This window comes from Canis lupus, chromosome 9, assembly GCF_003254725.2.
Source record: "Canis lupus dingo isolate Sandy chromosome 9, ASM325472v2, whole genome shotgun sequence".
In the NCBI taxonomy this organism is placed as follows: domain Eukaryota; kingdom Metazoa; phylum Chordata; class Mammalia; order Carnivora; family Canidae; genus Canis; species Canis lupus.
In genome coordinates this window covers 1890701-1910124 of record NC_064251.1, presented here as the reverse complement: position 1 = coordinate 1910124, position 19424 = coordinate 1890701, and the positions used below count along the sequence as shown (strand labels likewise).

General features: G+C 47.2%; 1 protein-coding gene and 1 long non-coding RNA gene across 5 annotated transcripts in view; one reads left to right on the top strand and one right to left on the bottom strand.

Moving 5' to 3' along the window:
• The window catches only part of RPTOR (regulatory associated protein of MTOR complex 1), a 333192-nt gene that overhangs the window by 55148 nt on the left and 258620 nt on the right, over positions 1-19424 (top strand). For all 4 annotated transcript variants that reach the window (XM_025468265.3, XM_025468264.3, XM_025468263.3 and 1 more), the window contains exon 2: positions 16357-16459. In XM_025468265.3, coding sequence (XP_025324050.1) covers positions 16357-16459 — 103 coding nt within the window. The remainder of the gene's footprint in view (positions 1-16356; positions 16460-19424) is intronic.
• On the bottom strand, positions 9916-19281 carry LOC112672913 (uncharacterized). Its single transcript, XR_003144603.3, has 4 exons — positions 19049-19281; positions 12754-12900; positions 12595-12666; positions 9916-10198 (listed from the first exon to the last, which is right to left on the bottom strand). It is a non-coding gene; the product is annotated as an uncharacterized LOC112672913 (long non-coding RNA).

The window sequence follows — 19424 nt, the reverse complement described above, 5'->3', positions numbered from 1 at the left end:
GGTGATTACCTAAAATGAATTGAGTTTGTAGGTGTGTGTATTCGTCTGGTCAATCATGTTGCCAGAACTCACCCAGAGAGCAAGCACATCGGTGCTCCCATGTCCCAGAGTGAGGGCTCCAGATTAACCACAGCCTTGCTAATTTTAGGTATTCTGGACTTAAAAGTGTTTTTTTTTTTTTTTTTTCCCAAATACTACCATGGTGTGAAAATAGTATCTTGTCTGAATTTCCCTGAGAAATATTAGGTTGGGTGCATGTGGCCATCTTAAGGTTTTTATTTTGGAAATTGTAGTTTTTGCTCTTTTTTTGTATTGCATCTTATTTCTTAGTTTTTCTTCCCTTTTTAAAGAAAGATTTATTTATTTATTTATTTATTTATTCATTCGTTCATTCATTCGTTCATTCATTCATTCATTCATTCATGAGAGAGACACACACACATAGAGGCAGAAATACAGGCAGAGGGAGAAGCAGGCCCCACGCAGGGAGCCTGACAGGGGACTCAATCCCGGGTCTCCAGGATTGCGCCCTGGGCCGAAAGGCAGCACTAAACTGCTGAGCCACCTGGGCTGCCCTTCTTCCCTTTTTTAACAGGAAAATTGCTAACACTTTGGTTGTATGTATTGGTAGGTGGACATTTCCCCTAGATCTGCATTCAGGGTGCATGTGTGTGTTTGTAAGTTCTGTGTGTCTGCACCAGCTTCATCATGTTTCCCACCTGTGCTGTGTGTGGCTGCAGACTCTTCTCACCCATTTGTACACCCACTCCCTGCCCAAGGGCCCTAAAGCTGTTTTGCACTTTGTTTTCTAAATGTTTTCAGGTTTGCTTTTCAGGTTTCGGTCTACAGCCTATCTGAAGTCTGCAGTAGAGATCTAGTTTTTTCTCCCACACGTAGGGTTAGCTATCAAAGCCTCTTTTCCCTCCTCGGTCTTCTGTTGCCACGTCTGTGATACGTGCCACTTTCTCACACACGTGTGGGTGCTTCTCGTCTTGGTAACTTTCTGAAACACCACAGGGCCTTGGAGTAGATGGTACGCAGGTGTGAAACCATCATTCATCACCGTCCTGGCAGCAGTGCTGTGGTCACCGTACCAAGTCACCCGGAGCGGCCTGCTCTGTGTGCAGAGTGGAGGCACGCCTGGCACCAGGCGTGGGAGCTCTCCTCTGCTGTGGAGCACGTGGCGGCCTGGCCAGTGATCCTCAGCCTTCTCCCTCCACGGCATGCTTGGCAACCGTGGTAGGCTCCCGCCAGCAACGGAGGCTCCTGTGCCGTGGGCTCGTGGGGTGTGCGCGGGCGGCGGCGTCCCTGGAGAGTGGTCTCGGGTGTCCTTTGTAGAGTCTCTGTCTTGGGCCGGGCCCGCGGTGCCCCTCAGGGAACCCAGCACGGGGCTCCCATGGCCTGCGAGGGCCTTGGGAGGAGAGACCAGAGGTGGGTCGCTCGGGCTGGGCAGAGGTTTTCAGGAGTTTGTGGAGCAAGTGGTGGAGCGAAGGATGTTCCAGGCGAAGAAAGGCTGGAGCACGCGAGGGCGTCAGCAGCCTTGGGGATTGTGAGCAGGGCCTGCGTACAGGTGCGCGGGTAGCCGGCACAGGAGGCAGAGCCACGTCTCGCAGGCTCAGGACCTCTGCCAGGGTGCCTCGGGGGGATGGCCCGGCTCGCCTGGACGGTCCGCTTAAGAGGCACAGACAGACGGAAGAGGCCAGGTAGGAGGGGAGCAGTTGAGAATGTGCTGCTGTGGTGAAGGACGCCGAGCAGAGGCCTGGACTATGGCAGTGAACCAGGGCGATGGAGAACGTGCAGAGTGGACGTCAGTTTGGTTGTCACACACCAGGACGTGGGATGAAGTCTCCAGGCTTTACAGCTGAGTGATTGGCAGTGCCTTTCAGTGACACAGGGGATGAGGCATGTGGGACAGATTTGGGATGGGTGAGAAGCAGGGGACGGTGACTGAAAGAGAAAAAGAGGGAGAGGGAGAGAGGAAGAGAGAGAGGCCAAGAGGGTAAACCACAGGAGAAAACTTCAAGGGGGAGGTGGCCTCTCCCTCCTCCTCATCCCCTCCTCCTCCTCCTCAGGCTCCCCCCATGTATCTGTTCAGTGTTACTACGTTCATTATACAGTCAGCTAAGCAAAATGTAAAACATTTCCTATTCTGGGTATGTGCAGCAAAAGCTCAATTATACAACATAATGATGATATAGACGGAAAACATTTCTGAATTTTGTTCATGTAACGTATAATGTTCCCATTGTTGTCAATTACGATTGCTCATTAAAGTGAGCAAGTGTTTTTGTTGTTGTTCATAAGAAGGGTTCAGTGGGCTTCATCTACTTGACTAGTAATTATAACCCGAGGAGCCTGTAATGCTGCCTGCCCTCAGGGTGGCGTGGTCAGATAATGGCGGGGTGGGATCTGATTCCTGGGTTTGCTGTGGAGGGGGCAGCCGGTGGTGGTCTCAGGGCTGCACTCCTGGGTGGTTCTTGTTGGTTAGTGGGAGGGGTGAGTGAGACGTGGGGTCACTGGGCCAGTGTCAGAAGCACCTAGAAGGAGCATCCTCTGTCCCTGATATAGAGGAGGCCAGAGGAAGTGTGGCCTTTCCTGACATGTTAGAGTTCACCCCTGAAGGAAAACCCAGAAAGTTCTCCAGCACAGCCTTAGTTCTGGACTGAAGGTGCCATCTGCCTCATATCAGTTTAGCAAGAATGGCAGAAAGCATGCAACAGCACCCTTGCTCTTCTTCTAGAATTTTGGAGTGGCACAGACATATGCACCGTGTGGGCCTTGTAATGGTTTCCAGAATTTATCCTTTCATGGAAACTGAAATAATTTACCTGGAAGCTAGTTTGAAGCAACAGAATTTTTTTTTTTTTTTTTTTTAAACAGAATGTATTTTTGCTGGTGTTCTTGTTGGGATCAGTTTTGTTTTCTTAACGAGGTGGCCTCCATTCTGTTTGTAGAAGCCCTCATTCAGCTAGGACAGTCAGAAGTAGGGGGTGATGCACAACGTTGTATCTTCCACTTAGATCCAGGGTTGTTCACAGTTTGCCCTATTGGCTCTTTTCCTCCCCTTGTGTTTTTGAGTCATCTGAACTCAGAACACCTGTGGGCACATGCCCTCCTGCCTGACCCCGACCCTGAGGTCACTCCCTCGAGTCAGCTCTGCATCCTCATTGCCGTCTCATGCCTCATCTGTGCCCACATCTGCCCGGGTGTTTCACGACATCTCTCATAGCGGTTTTGAAAGCCAAGTTCTGTTATAGTGGTTTATGGTTCTTTCGTCTTTTCCAAATTGAGAACCTTTTTTTTTTTTTTAAACGTTGACCTTTTTTTTAAATTTTATTTTTTAATTTTTATTTATTTATGATAGTCACAGAGAGAGAGACAGAGAGAGAGAGAGAGAGAGGCAGAGAGACACAGGCAGAGGGAGAAGCAGGCTCCATGCAGAGCCTGATGTGGGATTCAATCCCGGGTCTCCAGGATCACGCCCTGGGCCAAAGGCAGGCGCCAACCTGCCGCACCACCCAGGGATTCCCCACAATGTTGACTTTTTGAAGAAGGGGTCCAACTGGTTGTACAGTTATGTTCAGGTTCAGGCTTTTGGGCTAGAATGCCAGTGTGTTGGTGATGGCTCCACATTGTGTTCGTGAATCTGCTTATAACTGAGTACACCATCCTCTTCTCTATCATTTAAAATTGGACGGGCTTTTTATAGGAGTCTTAATTTTACTCTCATCACATTTAATCGATTGTCTAGTTATGAAATTCTAGGTTGGAAATCTGCTTTGCTTTCTTTCCGTTTGAGATCTCTGAAGCCATTCTGATTCCTAATTTTCTCTTTGTGACTGATTTTTTTTTTTCTTTGAAGTTTGTATCTTGTGATGATAGGAGTACTTTTCTTTGAACTTTTAATTTGATTTGAAAATCATTGTCAAAGATGTAAGGCCATAAAATTGTGGGTGGAAATTTTAAGGGCAAAATAATATATATTAGTGCATGAGTGTATTTATAAAAAGAACCAAAAGTACCTGAAATGTCATAGCTCAGAAGCGTCACAACAGCTTCCCAGAGCCAGGGATCCCCCGTGCAGCCCATTCCTGTAGGTGAAGCACACCCCCTCAGCATGGCAGGTGTACCCTCCCGGCCCCACTCCTCCTGGAGAGCCCAGCCATCCTCCACCTCTGCTGTTGTGACCTGTGCTGCCTGGCACTGCTTGCTGGCCTGCAAATTCTCTCTTCAGACCTAGGTTGAGTGTCACTCTTTTGCAAAGCTGTCTCCCTTCATGTCAGATAGGGTGAGTTCTAAGCCCTTCCTGTCACATCCTCTGAACCCATGACTACCTCCCATGCTGCAGGCATTTGAGGAAGACATTTGAAATGAATACTTAGACCCCTACCTCTCATGCCTTCCTTTTTTTTTTTTTTTTTTTTAATGCCTTCCTTTTTATGCTTACAGTTAATGTGCAATAGCATTTATGTATGGACACTTACAGGAAAAACACCTTGGATTCGGGAAATTCTCTCTGGTTTCAGTGGGAAGCGTTATTGAAGTGGCATTAAGATTTCAGCTGGGTCCTGCATTCTGTGTCGGTGCCTGTGCAGATGATGAGCTATCCATCCCCACGCTGTCTCCGTCCCCAGGGCTGGCTATAGCAGGTGGATTTCCTGTCTCAGGACTTGAGAAGAATATCGACTTTCTTCCTGGTATTTGTGGAGAGCCCCCAAAGATACCGCTGGAGTAGTGTGTGTGTGGGAGGGTCCTTGATGTCCTTGATTGTCATCTAGCTTCTGAAAAAGCAGACACTCTCTCTCTCCCCCACATTTAGTCAGGACCTTGCTCTGGTCGGCAAGGGCCCCAAGGCCTAGAGCTTCAAAGGTGACCAGGTGAGGTGGACTTGCCCACAGTCCAGAGCGGGCCCCCCCCCCCCTCCCCATGAATAAGTGCTCCCTGAGCTTGGTGCTGTGGTCTGAGAGGCCTGGTTGGTCGGTGGGGGGGGGGCGGGGGGGAGACACAGCAAGGTGACAGTGAAGTGGCCTCCCTGGGGAAGGTTCAGAGGACTTGCTGTGATTCATGTTTGAAATGTTCCCTGAAAGGAGTGTCATTCACTTTTGAAATTGGTTTTGCTTTTTGTTTTTTTTAAAGGAAAAATAGTCAATCTAAGTGTTTTTGAGGTTCCACTTGGATTTTTCTTTAAAATTTTTAAGAGGAGAGTTTTTGCCATTAGCACTCACCTAGCTTGTTTTCTTTCCTTGTCTTTCAAATCATAAGTTTTGTTGGGATTGTCGGTGATTTTTATGGCTCCTTCTGGACTGATCCTTGAGCTTGGTTGGTAGCAGAAAACCCACCAAATTTGTAGACCTGGGTTTTTAGGTGAGGTTTGGCTTTGTCCATGCATGGTGCCATGGTGGCGAGATGTGGCCGTTCTGCATTTGGGTACGTTGTGTGTTTTTGCAGCGGCTTCTGAGAGCAGAGCAGATGGAGAAGTTGAAGACAAAACATTTTGGGCAGAGTTGCAAGCGTGTCAAGCAGGAGTGTACGTAGTGAATGGCAGGCTGTAGGAGACACCTCACTGCTCAGATCCTAACTCCTGCTTTGAAGCAGCGGGTGAAGATGTGGCCCTGCTCGCCCGTGATTTTGAATTCCGGGCCTGGCTATAGACCTGGGCTTGCTTTCAGCTGGCTTAGCAGCCAACAGCCCCGAGGAAGCTCGTGGTTTGTCACCTTCACCTGCGGGACTTTGAGAGAAGTTGAAATGTTGATATTTATTACTTCATGTTTATGATTCTTTACACCTGTGGCCCTATCCTGTGGTCATTTCTCACTTAGAATTCTTAGGAATAATTGGGTCATGGGGGGGCGTTCTGATGTTATTTTATGAAGGTGAGGCTTGCTAAGCCTTTGTCCCTTAGTCGGTGCCAGGGGGAGCCACTGGCCGCCTGCTGTAGGTGCCCTGCTGTGCAGCTTCTCCCTCCCCAGCACTGTCCTCCGTTCCTGCTCCAGTGCGCTGCAGGCTGGCTGTGGCTCTTGTTCCATCGTCCAGAAGTAAGGAGATGCCAGCACCAATTTTAGATCCAAAATACTGTGAGATCAAGGTGCCTCCTTGGGTAGCTTCAGACAGTGTCCAGGGTCTGGGAAGATTCTTGATGGTGGTAGTTCATTGATGGCTCACTTGTGACCTTTTGTTCCCTTCTTGTCTCCCTTAGAAGTGGTCAGCTAGTTTGCTTGAGGTCAAGGTCCCACTTGGGATAACGGCATCTTGGCAAATCTGGGTGTCCTCAGTTCCCACACATCCCAGGTATGATGACCCCCAAGCAGGTGATTATTACAAGATGCTTATTTCCTTAACTCCAGTGATGGTTCAGCTGTAGAGCCTCAGGGTTCTTAGTTACAGCCGTCAGAATCCATGCAAGGTGAAGCAGAAAAGGAATTTGTTGTTGGATCTCTAGGAGGACTCAGAGCCAGATCCTGAAGTTATGAAGACCCCAGAGGGGCTGAACAGCTGGGACGTTGGGAGGCACCTTCTACTGCCACCCTCAAGATGTGCCCCTGCCATGTGGCTCCCGGTGGAGGGGTAGGTTGGCATAGCTGGAGGAGTGTAAGCCACAAGCAAGCCCCTTCACTGCAAGAGTCCAACTCACATTTGCTTTATTTTCTCCCTTGGGAAGGTAACACCCATAGTGTAGGAAGTTGCCAAGATGTCTGCTGCATTCTTTCCCTGTGGGAGCATCTGGGTGTCAGTGTGCAGACCTCGATGGGCCTGTGCCTTTCGTTGCTCACAGCCTGTAGCTGCACATGCTATCAACTGTTCTCTCTGAGGTAGAAGTTTTTTTTTTTCTTTTTGGTTCTTGTCCCTTTGCACACTTGCCACACCTTGTGCAGGCCTTCCTCTTTTACCACACCAGACCTCCCTTCCTTTCCATGGTCAGGAGGAGTTCCTGGGAGCCCCCTAAGCTGTGCTGTGCCTCACAGCTTTCATGGGGCTGTGACCCCCTGCAGGGCCCCATGGTCCACCATGCTCTCCACGTGGAGCTGCGGGACCTGTGAGAGCTGCTTCATCAGGTATGTCGGCCCAACAGGACGCGGGATGGGAGCAGAAGGAAATAGCCCCACTTCGCATGCTTGGATTTTGGCACTGTGAAATGCCTGTTATCAGGGTGTTCAGCCACCTCAGGTGTATGTCTTCAGCCAGCATGGGAGCTCTGTGTAGTTTTGTTTGCCTTGGGATTGTTTTTATGAAATGTGTGTCCCAGGTATCATACTGCTGGATAATGAAGAGTGGAAGAAAAGTTAGTCCTGAACGAATGACTTGCTCCCATGGTGATGATGCTGATTCTAATTTACATTAGGATTGGAAAAGCAATGACCCAGTGTCTTATCAAATAAAAGAACTCTCTAAATAGACTTGAAATCAATCCATTTATTGAAGGAAAATCTCATTCCCAAGAAAGAAATTTTAGCAGTGGGCTTTATCGTGTGCTCTAACCTGGGAAGGAGTAGAGGAAAGAGAGATGGGAGCCCTTTGCTGTACTTGCTTTGCCAGGAGCAGGTATTTCTGGATCACGAGGCCATATTCGGTGTGGTTGGAATGCTTGGGACTGAGAACGGGGCTCTCTTTGTGAGCATGCTCACTGTGGCCTACATTACATTTCCTCTCACGATCCCAGAGCGCTCGTTGCCTTGGATACTAGTCTAAGCTTCAGCTAGCCCAACAAGCTGTTTTCTCTTTCTTCAGAATGTAATAAAAATTACACACACACACACACACGCATGCACACGTGCACACACACAAGAAATCCTTGGCTATTGTAATAATAGCTGACTTTCCCCTTTGCTTCTAGAAATAACTTGTTTATGGTGGAGAATTTGGAAATACACAGAAGGGCCAGATACAAAGAAGAGAGGAATCGTCCACACTTTCCACTCCTCAGAGATGGAAACCACTTGTGACAACTTGTTTTTTATTCTGCGTCCTCTGCATGTATGTGTTTACACACTTGGAATAATAATTACGTGGATGTGGTTTTGCACCTTCCTCTTTTCACTCATGTTATGTTTGGGTGCCTCCCCTGCCACTTACCAGTCCTTGAAAATACATCCTTTTTAAATAGCTTTGTTGAGATATAATTCACACACTACAGAGTTTACCCATTTACCAGTGGAGCCCACCAACAGACTTGTGAAACCTGAAAATATGTTTGTTTTTTTAAAGATTTATTTATTTTTAAAGAGGGGGAGGGTCTAGGGAGAGAAAAATCTTAAGCCGGCTCCCTGCTGAGCTTGGAGCCCGATGTGGGACTCCATCTCAGAACCCTGAGATCATGATCTGAGCCAAAACCAAGAGTTGGAAGCTTAACTGAGCCAGCCAGGCACCCCTGAAAATATGTTTTTAAAGGCACTATAATGTTCCATCATGTAACAGATGGCATCATTTAATATATGCCATTTAATTATGCCCTTTGAGCCTGACCCGTAGGCTTCCATAGTATTTGAGTTTAGCATATTTAGAGTTTATATTGTTGAACTATTTAGAATTAATTTGTGAGCATATATATTTTCACATTATCCCTCTGTGACAAGGTATTTTTATTTTCAGTTGTTAGATAAGGATACTGGTAATTAAATTTCTTTTTTTAAACTTTCACCCAATACGGTATTAGAAGAAAAGGCAAAAAAGTCATTCTTGCCCCTCTCTCAGCTCTCTAGTGTGAGAAGGTGGCTTCTCAGAGGTGGGGGGGGGGGGGCGTGTCGCTGACAGACACCCCTGCCCCCATGCTCAGGTTGGTGGAGGTGGCACCAACAAGACGACTTGTTTCACGAAGGGATCATAAAGAGATTCAGTATAGAGCTCTTTCAGGAAGGGATTTCTTTAGTTTGTCTAAGGCAGTTGTGATCTCTATAATAAACCTATTTTGTGTGCAGCTCTTTAATTTGATTTTCCGAGACCTGAATTTCTCAAGGGCCTGTGATGTGGGAAGTGAGCGTGCCGGGCAGTCAGGAGGGGGTCGGAGAGGTGGGAAAGGAGCGCTCTGGCACACACGGTCCAGAACGAGACTTTCTGATTTTTCCATGTTGGAAAATTACCCGTTGTCTCTTCCCTTTCATTAGCCTGCCTTATAGGAGTGGAGGCAGGTTTTAAATGCAGGGAACTATAGAGAGAATTTAGCCTCAAAAAAGAGAGCTGAAAGCTAAATTAGTTTTCTGGCTGAAGGTAGGGAACGGACTCATAAATTTAAGAACCTCGCTGGCTCGGGTTCCCGCTGAAATGAACAAAGGAATATGCAGATGGGGAATCGCCAGGTTCCTGGGCGGCTGGCGATGAGGATATTGTGTTGTGTTGCAGGTTTGGGGCACAGAAATTCCATTTGATGTGCTTCTTGCTAGGTTTGCTGTTCACTTCTTTCTAGCAGGCTTTGGGGGTGGGAGTTAGGAGGCAAACCTGTTTTTCCTTTTTTTCGACTTGCCCCCCCGCCCCCCCCCCCCCCCCCCCCCCCGTGGTGTACTTGCTCTGTTTGCTCTGTGTTCTACTTTCTGACTTCCTTTATAAATTATGCATTTGTGTAGCTTCGACTCTGCTCAAAGTTTTTGCTTGATGCTCTGAATCTTAACGAGCACTGCTGGGAATTGGGTGGCTTTGCCTCAGCCAGGCGGGGGATAGTGGATGTTGTGGCAAACCCCAGCCTCGCTTCCTGTTTATTTTCCTTTACGCACGCTTGTGTTTGTCGGGAAGGATGAGTGAGCCAGGCTCTCAGTATGGGGAGCGGGAAGCCGTGATTGGCCAGTTTAACACATATGTACTTTCTCCATTCTGCACATCGGCTTGGGTGTCATTGTGTGTAAGCCTGTGAATTTATATTCAGATTTGATTGTACCACTTGATCAACTGTATCTTTTAAAGTATATATGGTTTATCAAATCAGTTAAGTAGGAGGAAACAAAGGCATCCCTTGTGATTTTATTTCAAATTCTTTGCGTGGTGACAGGCATTAATGTATTTTTAATCAGTGAGGTGACACACACTTGGGGATACAGGGGTTTTCAAGTCGGGGTGGCGATTGGGTCCGCAGGTGCTCGTCTGCAGTTCTGAAGGTAGCCAGCTCTGAACACTGGAGAGGTTTTCACAGCTCGACTACAGCAAAGCGGATGTGACCTGGGCTGAGGCTGTTGCTAGTCTTTATTCCCTGAAGAGTGGATATTTGTGCATTTCACTGTGGAAATTTTAATAGTTTTCAATACTGGCTGTTGTTGCAGAAAGACGCTTTTGGGTGTATGCTGTGAGATTTGAGTTACGTACCATACTATCCTTTTGTAAGTCTGAAACACTTTGAATTTCGAAACACACCTGGTGCCAGAGGATGGTATGACAGGACCCTGGCCAGACTTTTCAGCAGTGCCCGGCCCTCCTGCTGGACTGTCCCCCGCCGCTCCCACTCATGTCCAAGCTGTGGTTGAGGCCATTGGGCTGGGCTCAGAGCCTTAAGGCAGAATGCTCCGTGCCGCCCGTAGGGATGCTGCTGGAGAGCCCTGGTCTGGAGCCAGAGCTCGGGATTGGAGAAGTCCTCAGGCCCTGAGCAGTCATCCATACCCACTCACCTTAAGGGTTGGAGCATTGTTCAGGAGTGATTGGAATTGACTGACAAGTCCAAGGTCACATGTTTTTAATGATCACTTAATGTTTGATAGCTTCTCAAAATGATACTCTTTTCAAATTCAGAATTAACCTCTGGGGATAGAACTATCCTCTTCAATTATATTGCACTGGAGAACAAATGTTTTGAAGTCTAAAATGGTTATTTTATATACTCTTACGCAGTTTCTGGCACATTAAATTTCATAGCCCTTAAATTCTCTTAATGCTGTAACTGTGTTATTAAAAGACATTAATCTGGAATTTTTGGAGTGAAAAATGAAAATAAAATACCAAAAAGGCACTTTGGGGTATAGCTTAGAATTTAAAACTTACCACATTTGGAATCAGGCCAACGCTATTAAAATTTGCAAGGGAACACAAGACACATTTGATTGGTTTAAGGATATTCACTGGTAATGTCTTTTGCCCACTGGTGGAATTAAATTGGTTAGGCCAGATACATTTTTCTAATCCACATGTCAATATATCCTGGAGACCTTTTTTGTTTTCTTAAAAAGGTGTAACTCAGGTTGTAGGAACAGTGTATATTGTATGAGCAAGGGCTAATCAGATGACCTCCTTCAGTGTCTTCACCAATACAATGGAGCTAATATCACACTGAGGGCCGTGCCCTCCTGTTGCTCACTTGGAAAGCGATGAAGCCTGTGCTTGGTGACAGGCATGGGGTCCTGGGGCTCTTTAGTGTTTCGAGGGACTAAACTGTGATCGTTGGGCTTCCATTTATATTTCTAAGCACTTGGGAGAGCTTCAGACATAATAACTTTATAATTAAATCAGAGATAATTTGACTGAGAATTGTGTTTTTAAGCCAATTAAGTGTGGTCATAGAGGTTGAGGGAATGTAATGTGTTTGGAGCATTGGTTGAGGAGGGAGAGGTGGGACCATGATTGGAGCTGCTGGGTACTGTGCGGACACCTTGCCCCATCCCTGCCGCATCCCTGCCACATCCCTGCCGCATCCCTGCCACATCCCTGCCCCATCCCTGCCACATCCCTGCCCCATCCCTGCCACATCCTGTACCACCTCCCTCACCCCAGGGAGGGTTAGAAGAAAAAGCAGGTATGCTAGAAAAGCAGGTGGGGATGTGAGCATCTGGGTCAGGACCCTTTAGGAAAGGATTAGAATGGCCAGAGAGCTCATGTTGCTTGACCTCCTGCCTGTTTGGGGGTGAGCTTGAGTAAGTGGAGGTGGCTCTTGCTCAGAAATGTCAGATGTGGGATCCCTGGGTGGTGCAGCGGTTTGGCGCCTGCCTTGGCCCAGGGCGCGATCCTGGAGACCCGGGATCGAATCCCACGTCGGGCTCCCTGCATGGAGCCTGCTCCTCCCTCTGCCTGTGTCTCTGCCTCTCTCTCTCTCTCTCTGTGTGTGTGACTATCATGAATAAATAAATAAAATCTTTAAAAGAAAAAAAAGAAAAAAAAAGAAAAAAAAAAGAAACGTCAGATGTGACCGAGCATAAGGCCTGCCCTGAGTCCCTGAGGCACAAGGGGGAGCGTGGGGGCTCACTGAGCACGTGTTCCCCGAGGAGTGGCTCTCCCCCCGTCCTCTCTGGGCACGGGGCTGGCTGCGGGGATGCCCTCTGTGCAGAGGCGCCGGCCAGACCTGAAGCCCAAGGGGTCAGCATTCCTTAAATTAGCCCGCTGAGTGTCACTCCCTCAGCTGGACTTTGTGAAAGGAACCTGATGGTTTAGGAGCATGTCCCCTCGCAGATTGAGGACAGGGTCAGACTACAGAGACCCGTTGTACTTTGGCAGGGGCAGGCAATCCTTTTGAAAATGCGACCAGATCCCTAGAGATAGATGGTTTTCTCCAGGGGGCTTCCCACATCGGGCTCAGGGATGAGCCAGGCGGCTTGGAGCTCGCTCAGGAGGGTGACCTAGGTACCCGGTGTCAGAGCAAAGGAGAACCCCTTGCTTTAAAAATGTCATGGGACAGCTATTAGTATTACTCACCAAAGGAAGGCCACCGAGATGTTTCCATGGAACTTCTAGTTTGAAGCAGCTTCTCCTGCAAGACTGAGTTTGCTGTAAGATAATTGATCAACTGTATGGGATTATTGATACTGGTCACTTAAATATTGGAAAATGACTAAGAAAAACAATAACTATTACCATTTTCTGATTGATTTTCTGCCCTGTCTCCTGACGATAAAGGGACCATTTGTTTTTTATGGTTCATAACTAGGAGATGCTGGCACACGTCTGCAGGAAGACACTGTTCTTCTCTTCGGTGTGTCTCTGGCAGCAGGCGTGCAGCTCCTGTAGAAAGTGATTTATCATTAATGACTGCTTTTTTTAAGACTAAATACTCTCCCCTCCCCACACTTTAAATTCTGTTTTGAACACAGGAATCCTTTCTTGATGTGATAAAGATTACACGAGTTTCCCCGCTATCCAAAAGCAGTATGTTCCTATGAAATCTTTCCTGAGAGAAATAATTACCATTAATTCATGTGGAAAAAAAAATGTTGAACATCCCCAGACCCCAAAAAATAACCTCTCTCAGGCTCTTCTGATACCTTAGGGACACATCTTGCTAGTGCTGCACACAGTAAATGGAGATAAAGCCCACACACTGACAGACACAGCTCAGAACCTGGGGGCTGGACTTGAGATGTCTCGGGTGGCCCCCAGGGAAGGAGCTCCGGGGTCCCCCGCTCCCAGCTCGGGGGGCACTGCCTCCACGCTGGCTACCTGCAGAACCAACTCTGCACGCCTTTCCACTTCTTGCCCTTTCTCGGAAAAGTAAAAATCCTCTTTGGATTTCTTTCGGTTATCGGAAACAGGTGCATCAGGACTTCCACTGGGAGATCTTCCATCACTGGGAAACGCGCTAACACGCACTTTGGGAAGGTGGGCGATATGTGTGTTCGCTGTCATCGCCCGCGCACCTCATGAGGAAACACTCATGACGGCTCATTAAAACCAGTGTGAGGATCGCCACTGCCACGTTCTGCACTCATTAGCAATACTATTTTGGAAGTTGTGGGCAATGCCTAAGACCTGAAACGGGAGAGGAATGAACCGTTGGAAAGGACAGGATGGACTCATTATTTGTACATGGTATCTTTGTCAACTCACAGGCCCTGTAGGGGACCACCAAGGAGCAGTGACATTTAATAAGGAGTTTAACATAGTGGCAGCAAAGGTGTCAGTGGCTACTGTAAGAAACACGATGGGAGAGTGCATGTGTAGAAGCACACTTCCCCCAAATATCCATGATGTGTTGAGGAATAATCCAAAAAGAAACGTGCAGGACTTCTTAGTGGAGAAAACGAAGAAAGGAGTACTGACAAAAATTAAAAGAAGACTCGAATAAATGGAGAAACATACTGTGTTCCTATATGGAAAAATCAAGTATTAGGAGGTTATCACTTGCCAAAATTAATCTATATGTTTAATATGCTTTTTTTGGTATTTTGGATCAATTTTTATTCATTTAACATTATAAGAATTTAAGTGTTATTCTGTTAGGAGAATATAATGGCGTGCTTAAACATTCCTTTATTCACTTAAAATTTAAGTCATTTCTACTTGCACTCAGAATAAAAAATGCTGTGAAGGAAATCTTTATACATACAGACTTCCCCTTTATTATTTTTGGGGTATTTTTCTCTGACAGATTCTCATAATGTGGAATTATCAGATCAAAGAAAATAATTTAAAATACTGAGTGTTATCAATATGCAGTTTAATGCAACTTTAGTCAAAGTCTCTATGGGATTAAAAAATTGAAGAACTGATTAATTTGGGAAAAAAAGAGATGAATATAAATATAGCTAAGTAAAAGCTTAAAAAAGATTGTGAGGAAGGAAACCTCCTCTCCCAAGCATTGTGAGATGTTGTAAAAATAAATGACTTAAATCAGCGTGGTGCCAGAAGTACTGGTTGATGGGATGATGGGATAAATTCAGTTAGCCTGAAGTAGGATCTGGTCTATCTGGAAATTTATATATGTTACAGGAGTCATACAAACTTGTTGAGTTTGGGGGAGATTATTTAGCAGGGAATTGGTGTGCGATTGGCTAGTTTTTTGAGACAGGAATTAATCCCCTTGTGTCATATACCACAGCAACCTCCAGGTAACTTGAAGGGTTACACGTAAAATATATCAAAACACCAGAAGAAATGCACGGGGCCCTTAGTGAGTACGGAGGGCCTGAGCTCTGCTGTGCGCCGGGAGTTGGCATCCACGTAGGTCCCCTCTCATCGTGGGTTGGGGAGCCTAGGTCCGAGAGCTCTGGCAGCGGGAGAGCACGGTGCGTGGCAGTGCTGTGCCTGCCGGGGTTTGGGGGCAAGCTCCCTGAGAAATGGCTGTCTGCACGGAAACCGCAAAGGTGAGTCTGAGTTGGTGGAGTGGGAGAGGCAGCCTTCCAGGCCGAGAGAGCTGTGGCTGGGAGGCCCCGAGGTCATGCCAAGTGGGCTGAGGACCTGGAGCCACTGAGGATGGGGCCGTGGCAGGCGTGTGGCGTGTTTAGCAGGAGTTGGGCTTTCAAGATTTTGATGCATGTTGAGCAGTTCAAACCTAAATCTTGAAGGTTCAGGACGGACGGAACAGGGCAGCGAGGAGATGTGTGTGAAGAGGTATGCTTCTGCTGCAGCATGGAGCCTGCCCTGGGGATGGGGCAGTGGGGGAGTGGCTGTATGGTCAGGAGCGGGGATAGCCAAGGGGACAGGCCCAGAAGGCATTTAGGAGACAGAATAAAACAGATGGGGCGAGGAGTCAGGGGTGGGCTCTGGCGTTCAGGAACAGGGGAAGGGTCCAGGCTGGTAACTCAGCCCAGAGTCCTCTCACCTGTTTGAAGTATATCCCCATCCCACCCCCTCCCCCCACTGAGATCTTTGTTTCTTTGATTTACTGATGTCTCCTCACCACCTAAAAATAGTGATCGGCACCTAGTAGATGCTCAGTAAATGTTTGAAGGATGAGCTCCAGGTTTCTGGCTTGAGCCGCTACGTAGATAGGACTGACATTCCCCATACTAGGTGGCTGGAGAAGGAACAGGTGTGCAGGAAGCTGTACCAGATGATAGAACCAAGGTTTTGTGCGTCAAGAAGCAGGAAATGAATCAGATGGTAAATGCCAGACTAGGGGAATCTTTGCAACAAATAATGTGGATGCAGTCTTGAGTATGTAAAGAGTACATGAAATCAATCAGAATTAGTCACCAATGCCGGTGTAGTGGTATATAGGCATGAATAGGAAATCCACAGAACATAAAATTTACAAACAGTGAATACACATTTGAAGAAATACCCAGTGTTACTAATACTGAAAGAATGGTAACTGAATCAATATGGCAGTTTTTCTCTCATCAAATCATTAATGACTTCAAATAATGAGAGTAGCATAACCTGGTCAGAGTGTAAGTTTGTACACAATTTTTGCAGAGGATTTTGGCAGAATGTAGCAAGTGCCTTAATATTTTTTAGTCAAATAATTCTGTTTCTGGAAATGTATCATAAAGGAAGCCTGTGGAAGCCTCCCTAACATGGACCTCTTCCCTTCTGTCCACTTTACTTCAAAACCCCTCCAGGAAGGAGGTTACTGGTGTGGCACCATGGGGGCGGCACAGGTACTGGGTGAATGGAAGCCAGTTGGAGAGGCCAGTGGTGGGGACAGGGCTTCGTGTGTTCTGGGGACATCTCTGAGCCTGGAAGAGTGTGTCAGTGGGATGCATATTGAAATGGTTGCTGTTTCTGTTGTGTTTCCAGATGAAGACGGTCAGTGTTGCCTTAGTTTTGTGCCTGAATGTCGGCGTGGACCCTCCAGATGTGGTGAAGACCACCCCCTGTGCACGTTTGGAGTGCTGGATCGGTAAGTGTGGCCCCTCCGTCCGTCATGGCCTCGTGGCTGTGGCCTGCAGCATCCCTGTATGCTCTGGGCTGGGCCAGGCTTGCCCCCCACTGACCAAGGCTGAGTCTGCTGGAGGCTGGCACTGGTTTTTGTGAATCTGAGAGTTTCGTTTCTGTTTGGACGTCTAGAACCTTTAAGTCATGATTTGTCCTGCACAGAGTGTTTCAAGGAAAATTAATAAGTAGTGATTATTGGATTATAGCATTTTCTTCTTTAAATTTGCATGTGATAGTAGTTCCGGGCTGTTTCCTGTGTGTGTTGCCAGGAGTCTTGGTTCTCCCTGAGGAAGGCATGCCCGGAGTGCCCAGTGCTTCCTGGTGCAGTGTTGAGACAGGTGGGGTGCACGACCTTCACTCGCTCTGCTCTCACCATTCAGCGTGATGTTTTTTCATCTGCTGACTGTTTTTGTCAAGAACCTGTGCCGAATCTTACAAAATGTGCTCTCAGCATCTATGATATAATCACCTGGCTTTTCCTTTTTAGTTTGTTGATAATAGTAGATCATGCTGAGTGAATTTTGGTTATTAAGCCAACCTTGAATGCCTGTAATAACCCCCACTTGTGTTATCTTTTTTTAATATATTGCTGGACTTGATGGCTATTATTTTGTTAAGAAATTTTTTCAGCGGTGTTTATGGGTGATTTGGGTTTGTGGTTGTCTTTTCTTGTAACATATTTGTTTGGTTTTGGTAGCAAGATAATGCTGCCCTCATTAAATGTGTTGAGAAACAGTCCCATCGTTTCTGTTTCATAGAAGAGTTGGTAGCGAGTTGGCTATTATTTCTTCTCTAAACTTTGGTATAATTTAACAGTGATGTGTGGGTTTTTCTTTGTTTCTGTCGTAGATTGTTTTTCTCTCTTTGATAAGATTGGGGGCAAAAGCACCCCCACTCCCGCAGCTTTCTCCATCCCTTGGCAAAAGCAGAAATTCCCTTCATCTACTTTAAATAACAAAAATTGCAAATGACAGATTTCCTCTGCTGTTTGAAGGCCAGCTTTGTGCTGCTTGGAGACCTCTGTTAGCAGACCTCTGTTAGCGCCTGTTTTTTACTAACTGAAAGAACCCCCAGAGGGTTTTTGCTGGCAGGAAGCCGTGATTGGCTTAGGAGAGGTGTTGGAGGAATGGTCTACTTTTGGATGGGGGGGGGGGGGGGAACGCCTATATTCTAGGCTGAATTGGAAACAGTGTTGTTTTTCCCACTTGGCTTGCCTGCCTCAGTGTCTCAGGGTCTTCGGGTGAGCGTCTCTGCTCGTCGCCTCCCCTCGTGCAGCCCAGGCCTCTCGGCCCCCACGGCCAAGTGACAGAGAAGCCGCCCCGTGGCTGATTTCCCTAGAGGCCCTCCTGGCCCTGTGCCACATCCTGGCGTCTCCGCCGGTGAAATTGACTTCTTATTAGCCACCGCCGACTGTTTCCACTTCATTTACCCCTTGTCCAAGCTGGATTTTACCAATCGTGTTCTATTTTCTCCCTCTTTAAGTACTCTTACATTAGGTTTTTAGAACAAGCCTTCTCAACCTGGATCCCAGCGTGTGCTCCTGGGGATGGGTGAACCCTCTGGCATTGTGTGGGTGGTGGTGTCTAACTATGGAACTGCACCTTCCAGGCGAGGATCCTTGGTTTCTATTAGATTCTCTAGGCATTCTCCTGTACCCCTCCTCCCCCAAGGAATCACAAGAGCTCTCCTCCGTCCTCACACAGTCTCTAATGGGTGTTTATGGGACAATGTCAGTGAAAATGAAAGGAATTCCTTACTTCCTTCTTGCCATGAAAAATCCAGGAACTGAATAGATATTTTATATTGTGTTTTTAAAATTTCTCTGCAATTTAGGAATGTAATCTATTCTGTACTCATTTCAGTGGATTTTGAGTTCAGAAGGACATATACCTCTTCTAAGTTAAAAAATATGCATTTAGCTCCTATTTAAAAAGTTGAGTAGGGCTGGCCCTTCTGATTTCAACAGTATGGAATAAGAGAAAGAAGAATCCTGGAGATTTGATTTTGGCAAATTTGCAGTGGTATCTAGCAGTGCATATTCCAATTTTTATCTTGGAAAAAAAAAATCCCAAACTTGCTAGCACAGAGCTAAGCAGCGTTTTTCCTGCTTCACAGGAGAGTAAGCTCCTGTGGTGAAGCTCCATCACCAGTGAGTTACTGTGATTTCCACGGGCATAATCCCAGCGTGGCCATCACCGCCAGGGGTGAACGTGGGCACTCTGCCACCCCCATAAGCCTCAGACCACATCCAGGTGCACCACCTGTCCCAGGATGCCCTTGTGGCACAGGGACCTGGCTCCACATCGTGCCTTGCCCTGGATTTAGTTCCATCCAAACTGGACCAGGTCCTCAGGCTTTCCTTGACCCTTCTGACCCTGACACCCAGAGGATCACAGGCTCAGCTTAGAAGAACGCCCGATGTTTCCTCAGGATTAAATTTTGGTTGTATCTCTTTGACAGGAGTGTCACGGCAGAGATCTGCCTTCCTCCCACGACATGTGTCAGGTGGCACATGAGTAGATTTATCCCGTCACTGGTTATGCAACTTGCTTACCGCTTGATGAAGCAGGTGCTGCCGGACTCTCCGCTCTGAACGTCCCCTTTCCCCTTTGTAGGCAATGACGAGTTTTGGGAAGAGGTGCATCACTGCTAAGCGGGTATTCCTCATCAGACTTTGAGGGAATTTGCTGTGAGCTCGTGGATTTCTTTTTCATTCACTGGGTTACAATCCAGTGTTGTTGTTGCTTATTTTGATGCACTGCTTGTTTCCTGATTGGCAGCCTGCCCCATTCCCACTGGCTTATGTGGCCCTTGCTCTCTTCCTTCCAGCTTGTCCTTCCTGCCCCATCCCGGGCTGGGGCATCTAGATGAGAAACTGCGATCTGGGTGCCCGTGTTCTCGTGGGAACCGGGGTCCTATTGCTCCCCTCT